The sequence below is a fragment of the Bidens hawaiensis genome, unplaced genomic scaffold (assembly GCF_021521415.1).
Source record: "Bidens hawaiensis isolate Kalapana, Puna unplaced genomic scaffold, B.hawaiensis_p1.1 tig00014295_1, whole genome shotgun sequence".
NCBI lineage: Eukaryota > Viridiplantae > Streptophyta > Magnoliopsida > Asterales > Asteraceae > Bidens > Bidens hawaiensis.
This window is the reverse complement of record NW_027492230.1, coordinates 265359-276045: the sequence shown is the minus strand read 5'-3', so window position 1 is coordinate 276045 and position 10687 is coordinate 265359. Positions and strand designations below refer to the sequence as shown.

At 34.0% G+C, this 10687-nt stretch overlaps 2 protein-coding genes across 2 annotated transcripts; one reads left to right on the top strand and one right to left on the bottom strand.

Moving 5' to 3' along the window:
- The first annotated feature begins 1049 nt into the window (after nucleotides 1-1049).
- LOC143546259 (wall-associated receptor kinase-like 22) lies at nucleotides 1050-4016 on the top strand. The gene is made up of 3 exons (XM_077037960.1): nucleotides 1050-1974; nucleotides 2075-2233; nucleotides 2683-4016. Exons 1-3 carry the CDS (start codon nucleotides 1167-1169, stop codon nucleotides 3843-3845), a joined length of 2130 nt encoding a protein of 709 aa, XP_076894075.1. The 5' UTR covers nucleotides 1050-1166; the 3' UTR covers nucleotides 3846-4016.
- A 22-nt stretch (nucleotides 4017-4038) lies between these two features.
- Nucleotides 4039-9740, bottom strand: LOC143546258 (uncharacterized). Its single transcript, XM_077037959.1, has 20 exons — nucleotides 9579-9740; nucleotides 8830-8909; nucleotides 8671-8757; nucleotides 8422-8590; nucleotides 8215-8336; nucleotides 7992-8075; nucleotides 7834-7884; nucleotides 7671-7733; nucleotides 7543-7589; nucleotides 7391-7460; nucleotides 7233-7295; nucleotides 5463-5552; nucleotides 5348-5386; nucleotides 5079-5228; nucleotides 4924-5001; nucleotides 4746-4831; nucleotides 4611-4659; nucleotides 4453-4533; nucleotides 4283-4376; nucleotides 4039-4205 (listed from the first exon to the last, which is right to left on the bottom strand). Exons 1-20 carry the CDS (start codon nucleotides 9694-9696, stop codon nucleotides 4138-4140), a joined length of 1689 nt encoding a protein of 562 aa, XP_076894074.1. The 5' UTR covers nucleotides 9697-9740; the 3' UTR covers nucleotides 4039-4137.
- Nucleotides 9741-10687: the final 947 nt, after the last annotated feature.

Here is a 10687-nt window from a genome sequence, read left to right as displayed (position 1 = left end):
ATGAGTCGTGTTGATGTATTTTTTTTTAAATGAGGAATTGTAATGTGGTTTATTTGTAAGTTGTGCAATTGTAATGTAGTTTTTGTGTAATTTCTGAAATTTAATTTGCTTGTAAGAGATTGAATCGTAACGTTTGTGAAGTATCCGTAATGTGAATGCAATTGTAATGTATTTGTAATATCTAGAAATTAATGCAATTTTTTTTTTGTAAGATGTGAACATGTAATGTTAGTTGTTATGACTTGATATGGCTTTATGTAACCTAAGCGACTCATTGTATATCAGGAATAAATATGTACCACAAGGCCCTAAATGTCTTGTAATGACTTGTCGTGTGTATAGAATAATGAAAACCATGTAAGGTGTATATATATAGGAGTAAAATGAGATCAATACAAAGAAACATAATCAAATACAATATCCTAATTATTATAACATTATAATACTAAAACTCTAATAACATATCTACATATTCTAATAAAAGAAAATAACTGTGACACATGTTAGTTTGTAGTTCAACCTCACAACTTTTTTCCCTCCAAAACCAAGATCTTAATTGATCATAATATATGTCATATTCGTTTTCCTTTTACATTCTATTTCAAAATAAATATTAATATAAAAATACTTGGTGAAATAAACCCACCGCGTTGCGGTGGGGGCAACGACACGTGGTCGGTCGGTATCATTTAGGTTCCTTACTGTAACGACAATAAACCTAAACAACAAATCAGTAGGAGCCTAGAATAGTATTGACAATTGTATAGACCTATGATAAAAAATGTTAAAAACATGACGTGAATTCGGTCGATATTTGGTTGTTGCATCAAAATTAAAAATAAAAATAGAAAAATCATCAAATTTATTGTAATTTATACATTAACTTACCCCGTGTAATACACGGGTTTCTGAAGCTAGTTCTATAATATTCTCTAATAGTGTGTTTGTGTAGCCTATTCTGGAAGTTAGTTTAGAAAACAGAATTCTTCTCAATATATCCAAATTGTTAGTCTATTTAGTACTAATCTTGAACAAGTCAAAAAATTGAAATTATCATGAAATGCCAAACACTTAGAACAATAGATCAACCCTTGCTACCTTTGATTATCCAAGAACAGACTTAAGATCAAGAACACAACATCTAACCAATTGTTTCTGTTCTTGAGATGTTTGCAAGAAACATATTACTATTGTTCATGATCAAAGCCTGTTATTTAACTAAAACATCATCTCAACCGTTGCCTGGATGCCAAGAAAGATGCGGCAGTGTCATGATCCCATACCCATTTGGAATCACACCCAACTGTTCAGCACATGATACCTTTTCCATTACTTGCAACACAAGTTTCAACCCTCCAAGACCCTTCATCACCAACAACAATCTTGAGGTATTGGAAATCTCATTAGAAGGCACAGCGCGTGTCAATAATCCGTTGCTAACGTATAACTGTTCCGGTAGGACAGACCATCTGGATGTGAACTTCACTAACACACCGTTTACATACTCGTCTACCTCCACTAGATTCACAGCCATCGGTTGCAACAATCTTGCGTTAATCAGCCGGCTAACAACGGTTATTGGAGGCTGTATATCGCTTTGCAATATTACTGAACCGGATAATACCTGCTTTGGTATCTTGTGTTGCCAGACAAACATACCGCCTTCACTTAAGTTTATTAATGCTTCTTTAGGTAGCATAGAGTCTAGAAATGATCAAAGAGGGTGCAAGTATGCTTTTATGGTGGATGTTGATTGGTTTGCTAACCTGACAGACATATATGAGGTGCAAAACATGCCCAGTGTTCCTGCGGTACTAGATTGGAGATTATCTGGTAACTGCGATGCATTTGGACCGTTGGTTTTGATGAGTAATACGACTGTTTGTGATAGTAGCGCTTTTTGTTCGAATCGGAGTTTATGCTCTTGTTTCCAAGGGTATCAAGGAAACCCATACCTGCCAGGCGGTTGTCTAGGTAAATCTCTAATAACATGTATCACAAGCTTGTATTATTTACATTAGAGCCTCTTGAACATTCATATTCTCTAATAACATGTTCCAATTTGTTTTTTCAGACATCAATGAATGTGCCAGCTCGTCAACAAACGATTGTGAATTCTATTGTACAAACACGCCGGGAAGTTACAAATGTTCGTGCCCAAATGGGTACTTACTCAGAGGAAATTCATGCTTGAAAATACAAGAAAACAATAAAATTAAGACAATACTAATAGGTATATGACCATATACATTACAAATAAATTGTCTTTCTTAAACAGTGTTGGCAGGGGCAGAACTAGGGGTATTCTGGGGTGCCTGAGATACCCCTCAACCTTCATAGGGCATTGCAAAATTTGTGCAATTTTTTTATTCATTGTTTTACGTGTCAGATAAACATGATCAAATATTATGATACCCTTAGGTCCAAAAAGTTCCTTTGGAATACCCCTGAATTTTTCTTCTAGATCTGTCATTGGGTGTTGGTATACGGCTAATAGATTTACATGGTAATGTTTATGTGTCAAGGTGTTGTTATCCCAATATAGATGGTGTTGTTATGGCCGCCAAAAACTTGTGTTCGTAAATAGATGCAAATACCCTCGCCCATAAAACCCACACACACGTATACGTTTAGCTTCTTTATGTATATAATGCAAACTGATCTTCCGTGGTGACAATGTAGGATGTTTTAGTGGTTTGGGAGTTTTGCTGTTACTATTTGTTGCATGGTGGATGTATAAAGTGATGAAGAGGAGGAAGAAAGATATTCTCAAGGATGTTTACTTCAAAAGAAACGGCGGTTTACTATTGAAACAACAGATATCATCAGGTGACAACGGTAACATCGAAAAAACTAAACTCTTCACCTCAAAAGAACTCGGGAAAGCTACCGATCACTTTAATGAGAACCGAATCTTGGGTCAAGGGGGCCAAGGAACCGTGTACAAAGGAATGTTGACCGATGGAAAGATTGTGGCCATCAAGAAGTCAAAAATCAAATATCATAAAGAAACCGAACATTTTATCAACGAGGTTGTTATTTTATCACAGATTAACCATAGAAATGTGGTTAAGTTACATGGTTGTTGCTTGGAGACAGAGGTACCATTATTGGTTTATGAGTTCATCCCCAATGGAACTCTTTATGATTATATTCATGATGATCAAAGTGATTATTTCCCTCTAACATGGGAAATCCGTTTACGAATCGCTACAGAAATCAGTGGAGCGCTTTCGTACCTTCATTCTTCTGCTGGAATGCCGGTTTATCATCGAGATATTAAGTCTAAAAATATACTCTTGGATGAAAAATGTAGAGCCAAAATTGCAGATTTTGGGACTTCAAGAACAATTGCTGATGATCAAACTCATCTCACTACAAAAGTACAAGGCACATTCGGATATTTAGATCCGGAATACTTTCAGTCAAGCCAGTTGACTGACAAGAGTGATGTTTACAGCTTTGGAGTAGTTCTTGTAGAGCTATTAACCGGACGAAAACCAATTACATCAGTTGACGATGGTGAAAAATGTAGTTTGGCTACATATTTTTTGTCGGCAATGGAGGAGAATCGGCTGTCGGAGATCATTGATCATCGGGTAAAGATAGAGGCTGGGGAAGATCAAATCAAGCGTTTTGCTGAGCTTGGGATTCGATGCTTGAACTTGGATGGGAGAAAAAGGCCGAAAATGAAACAGGTAGCCATAGAATTGGAGCTCATACGAACATCCGATGAAGCTCCGGCAACTGACGAGGTCGTAACTTGGGACGCCATGTCGATGGGAATCGAGTCAGGCCCGGTTACCACTTCATCAGCCTCGGATTTCCATCCTCTCTTGCTTTGACGTAGTTTGTTTCATTTCAATCGTATGTCAAATCATTGTTTTTAAACAACCTAACAAATGACTTGGTTATCGGTGTGTTGTAATAACAATATAGAAATTATATTAAAACAAAAACACAAAGTACCATGCATTTTCCAACACAAACTTCACCAAAACATCTATTCAGGTTCCACGATATTTTCAACATAAAACATCTATTCAGGTTCCACTTACTGCACCTAAGTTAAAGATTCCCTAATTTTCATAACCTTGTTCACTAATCATCAACTAAAACACAAGGTCTTGGAGGTAACTAAACAGATCCATTCTGATGCGACTTCACATACGCTTCCAACTGCCCCGTTGCTGCTAATATAAGACCTGTACACAGAAACAGTTACTTTCAGTTTCACACAAACTGTAATAGTAAAACAAACTTCATAACCGACTGCAGATACCTAAAAATAGTGCCGAAGGCCTTCCAGGACCCGATTTATATTCAGGATGAAACTGCGCTCCCACATAAAATGGATGGCTTTGAAGCTCTAAAATCTGCATTCCAGTAATAGTAATAATTGTTAACTATAATTTTATAAAGGTAAAGATCAAGGGTTAATTATAAACAAACCTCCATTCGTTGACCACTTTCATCCTTCCCCACAAATCTTAACCCGGTCTTCTCCAAATCTCCGACAACCTCAGGATTCACCTACATCACAATCGAAAACTTATCAAACGTCTTATGTTATTTTTACTTTATTTTGTTAACCAGATTCCTTTATAAACCTCGTATCGATGACGATGTCGCTCATCCACATACTCTGGATTGTGATACCTGCCAAAAAACAAACATGATAAATTCTGTGATTTCATGATGTTATATGACTATGAAATTAAATAGCTGAGTTTTAAATTTCATACAGTTTTGCAGTGATACAGTCAGGAGTCTGCAGTAAAGTTCTTCTAGAACCGAGTCTCATTGTGTTCCCCATGTGTGTTCTTGAACCCTGAATATAAATGTAAAAGAAAAAACCAAGTACATAGTTTCAAAACTAAAGGTTGTCATAAAATAAATATATGAAGCAGAATATATAAATACCTCTGGCATGAATATTACAACAGGATTTGGTGCGTGCTCATCAAATTCAGTACTGTTTGCCCCTTTCCAGCCCAAGATCTGAAAAATTTGTTTAAATCAGGAATAAACAATATTATTAAAATTAATAATTATCGACTATCAATAAAGAGACTTACTGATCTAGAGATCTCAATAACAGATATCTGCATGCCTAAACAAATTCCAAGATATGGCACTTTATTTTCTCGGGCATATTTAGCAGCTAATATCATCCCGTTCACACCACGGTCGCCAAATCCACCAGGAACCAAAACACATGCTGAATTCTGAAAATATTAATATTTAGTTTCACAATAATAATTATAATAATAATAACAACAAGAACAATAACAACTCATATTGAGACATTATTTTATAACAGTCACGCAGATATATGAAAATTTACCCTTAGTGTCTCCCAGGCCTTTGAATGAGCTGCTGGTGTCTGCAAAATTAAAAAAAATAGTTAAAAAAAGTAAATATTTTAATTATAATTGGACAAATAATAGTGGGTATCATACCGATTTGGCACTTTCGTCTTCAAGATCAGAAGCTGCAATCCATTCAATTGATGGTTTTAATGAACATGCAATGCAGGCATGAAGAAGAGCCTGCAATATGAAGTCCACAGTTGAAGGGTAAATCGGTAAATATGGCTGTAAATCTTACTTTCAAGGAAAGGGTTGTGTTTTTCATGAACAATGCAAAAGCCACACCTTTGAGACTGGAGTGATTGTTAATAGTGATTACTGATTGGGACTGTAAACGAACCGCACGTTCAGTGAAATGTTCAGCGGGAAGATCATTTATGTTCGTTTATTTAATAAACAAATGAAAATGAGCAATATTTTTTGTTCATTTGGTTAAACAAAGTAACAAACGAACATGAACACATGTCGCGTTGTTCATTTATGTATGTGAACATTCTTTTATGTATGTTCATATTTGTTTTGTTTATCTTTGGTAGTTTACATTTGTTTAAGTTCGTTCGCTTATATGTTCATTTATAAATTTAGATCCATTACCTTTACAACTTAGTCTATTTATCAAATTATAACATTTCTGGGTACAATTTAGTTTAGTTATTATATTTATAGCCAAACAGATTGATTTTCATGTTTACTTTTAATTGTTGCTAGCTCAATTATGTATGTTTATCTATGTTCATGAACTATTCGTTTATCCTATTAACGAACAAACATAAACGAACATGTGTTTCTTAACGAACGAACTCGAAAATCTTCAATTCGTGTTCGTTCGGTTCTTTCACAAGCCTGATAGTGATATGATGTACTCAAACCATGTGATTATACTAGACGGGTGCCCGCGCGATGCAGCGGGTGTTTGAACCTATTAATCACGTACAAATATAAGTGTTTATGGTTCGATTAAAACCTTGAAATCATTTAAACCGGTCATTGGTTTAACTTTTGTTTTCTTTTTCTTTTTTACTTTCGGTTTCTTGGTCGGTTTCAAAATTTTCAAAACGTAGTGAACGGTTGGTTCGCGGTTTATATCGGCAACCGGCCATATGAAACCAGAAAGGACTGTAAATTAACCTATTGCAATATGATTCCTTTTGTAATATTTGTTGTTATTATTTCACGTCCTAAATCTTCCATTAATATTTACCATTTATGTGGCTAAAATTATCATTTTTTATGTATGATCATCTCAAGTATCATATTATGTTGGTTTTTAGTTAACATTGACAGTACATTTACATTATTAATTATTTTAAACTAAATTTATTATTAAAGTTTAAACTGTGAAACCAAACCAGAACCAGGCCGTTAGTAACGATTCGGGTTCAACTTTCAATGGTTGAGTTTGGTTTTGGACAACAAAAAATCAGTATTAACGGTTGGACTCACAAGTTTAACTTAAAAACCATCAAAACCGACACTGAACACCCATACGTAACATATTAATTTATTTAAAATGAAAAAAAATTACAACAATATTATATCCAACTTATGGTGCAATTTGTTTATAAAAATATTAGCATATGAAAAGGCTATAGTCGTTTAAAAATCATGGGTGGGAAGTTAGTTTACAAGTTAAATTAAAAACATAATATGGTTAAAGATGAGGGACCAAACTTGTAAGTTGAATAGATTGTGTTTAAAAGACATATTTACCCTTACTAACACATGTACCTCATGCTTTAAGTGTTGTAAATTACTTAAAAATGGGTGTCTTAATTTACCCTTGTTTGGTGTATTATATATAGTATAGATAGATAATAAATCAAAACAAATACACTTGGAGTTAAAATACACCAGTCATACCTTAATAACAGACAAATAAGAGTCAGTTAGACCAACATATTTTCCCACCATTGCAATCTTGACCTGTAAAGAATAATATAATTTATCTAATATCAGACACTAAAATAAACATTAAAAGAAGAGAATGAATGGGACAAATTAAAATAATAAAAACTAACAGAATTGGCAAGACTGTCAAAAGTTTCAGCCCTGGTAGTCCACTCTTGTAAATTTGGAGGTTTGGCTACACTGAAAAAAACACAATACTATCAGAATCATAATATTTTCACTTTTAACATGCAGTGAAAATAAGTACATATAGAAAGCTCACCTAACTAGTGCTAGCTGTTTTAGGATAGCCTCGTGAGCATTTTGGTTCTACAACAAAGTTATTAAACATTTATAAATGATGCAAAATATATCAAAGAAATATAAAAAAGTGTTATTAAGTTTACATACACGAAGTAAAAGAGGCACGTGCCAAATATTTGGAACATCATGTATATTGAGAATGTTAGCACCCTGTTTACAAAACAAATCATGAAACAAAAAAACATAACAAAACAAATATAGTCGATAGTTTGATACAAAATATTACAAAAAGGTGAAAACATCAACTTACAGGCACATGGCAGAATTGTGAGAGTTTCTGCTTTGTATTTTCCAATAATGGCTGCAGGGCAAAATGAGAGGTTTTTATGTAAGTTGTATTAAATATGGTTATATGAAACACGTGTGATAGCTAAACATGTTGGTCAAAGTGAGTCAAAAACAGTCAACCTGAGCAGATCGACAAGCTAAAAAGTGAGGTGTTAGGCCTAACGCTCGCAGTTCTCGAACACTGTGTTGTGTAGGTTTTGTTTTCTGAAACAAAAAAGAAACAAGAATCAATTGAACACATGTGTTAAGTGTTAACTAATGTCTAATCATAATAACATAACATTCTAACTTTTCCAAACATATAAATTAATCTAAACCGAACTCAGAAACCGTCATGTATTACCTGTTCCCCAACAACACCAAGTACAGGTACAAGGCTAACATGAATCAGGCAGAAATTATCTGGCCCTTTTGAGAAAAATAACTGTCGCAAAGCCTCTAAAAACGGCATAGACTCAATGTCACCTAACAATGATTAGAAACATTATAAACAACTTTTAAACATTAACAAGGTTTCATAAATTAAGTTACATTTAAAAACAAGTATTACCAACTGTTCCTCCTAATTCTATCACACAAACATCTGCAGGCCCCTCTTTGCCATCAACCGGGATAGCAGAAACCGACTCGATCCAATCCTTAATCGCATCTGTTATATGCGGGACCACCTGGACCGTCTTTCCAAGGTAATCCCCTTTTCGCTCCTTCTCAAGAACCGACTGATAAAATGAAAACAAGTCCCGTTAATAAACAAATTAAGCATATAATTACACCAGTCATGAAACATCAATTTTGGCACCTGATAGATCTTTCCAGTTGTTATGTTGTTATCCCTAGTAAGTCTCACATCTAAGAACCGTTCATAGTTACCGAGATCCAGATCAACCTATTAATATCATATACACATATTACATACATAAAGTTTTTAAAACCAGTGAAATAATTTATACTATCATACCTCTCCACCATCATCAAGAACAAAAACCTCTCCATGTTCAAACGGAGACATGGTACCAGCATCCGTGTTCAAATATGGATCTGCAAACACCAAATAGGACGAATACAATATTAGATCCATGTAAAGCACCTTAATTGAAATAACAAATATTGTTATGCAATCAAAAAATTAGGTTCGCATATATAGACAGCAGTGTAGAGATCGCTAGTCGCTAGTCGGGCAGTGGGGTGGGGACTAGCAATTAATCAGGATTAATCGGATCAGACTTTAATGTATAATTTTCAGTTTTTTATATACATGCACACACATTTATATGTATTTTCAGTTTTACACACACACAAACACATTTTCGCCGTAAATTGGCCGGAATCTCGTAGGAAACCGCTAATTTTGGCCGGAATCTCGCTGAAAACTGCCGAATTTTGACCAGAACCTCGTCCAAAAAAGCCAACTAAGTCTGATTAATCCTGATTTGGCCGGATTTGACCATTGGCCGATTAGCCTAAATTAACCAGTGCGGGACTAGCGATTAATCGGCGCCTAGTCGGGATAAAACCTTTTTACAGAATCTGAACTAACATCACATATCAATCACCATCCCTAACAGAATCAGTTACTCACACTGTTGTTGTTGAAAACGGTTATTAACTTCTCATAAACGGTTATCATTTCAAAAACTGATCAAACTTAAACAAAAATCAACAAATGATTTAATAATAATAATTTAAACGATACGATACGATACGAACCGATTTTAATTGAAGTGACACGAAGGCCGCATGCCTTAAGAACAACGCCAATGCTACTGGCGGTTACGCCTTTGCCGAGGCCACTAACCACGCCTCCGGTCACCAACACGTACTTCATAATTTCAGTGACAATGTTTTAGAGAGGTTTGAGTGGAGTCGTTATTATTATAACAAGAAGAAGAAGTAGAAATGGAATGGAACAAATAAACCCGAAGTGAGACTGGATTTTAATGGTTAACCCACAAATGGAATCAAACATATAATAGGACTACTTTCTAAAAGAACATTTGTTTTTTTAATTATTATTGAAGAATATTATTAAAAAACTATTCATGGTTCCTTCCCCATTAGTATTTTATTATTATTTTTAACGTTTACTGTCACATTTTTTGGTGGTAGGATAGTTCAAGCATATCCACAGACACAAAAACAAATTAGGTGTCCCATCACCCATGTGTGTTGTTAAACATGTTACTTCTTTTTTGTGCTTACTAAAACTTAAGAGTTTGTGTCAAATTGGAAATGTTGGTTTATGAGTTCATCTCCAATTTTAGGTGTTCCACGCTATTGTACTTTAAATATATAAAAATAGAAAATATAATGGGTAATAATTAATGCATACATTAAACAGAATTAATGGTTTGTTTTAATAAATCAAATTAGTATAAAGTGGTATGACAATAAAATATAATATGATATAGTTTGTTGTGATATATTAATAAGATTTAATGTAGGTAATATGATGCAATATTATATAGTGTAATATTTATTTAATATGCATATAAGATTTAATTTAACTAGAGAGGATAAAGGATTTTAGGATAAATCATTTTTAGTGTGTGTGTTTGTATAACTTTGAAAAATAATAATAATGTTTTAAAATTGTTTTGATTAGATAACTTATAATATTTTGTTCTAATAAAGTCACTGAAGTTCTGTTTAATTCTAGTTCTAGATATTTGCCACGAACGACAGGTTATCATACATGGTGTATTATACAAGTTTTTTTTTCATTAAATATTAACTTAAAAATGGATTACAATAGGCAATCCCTAAATAAAACCTAAATACTAAATAAAGAAATAACTGCTGAATCAAAACCTCAATAG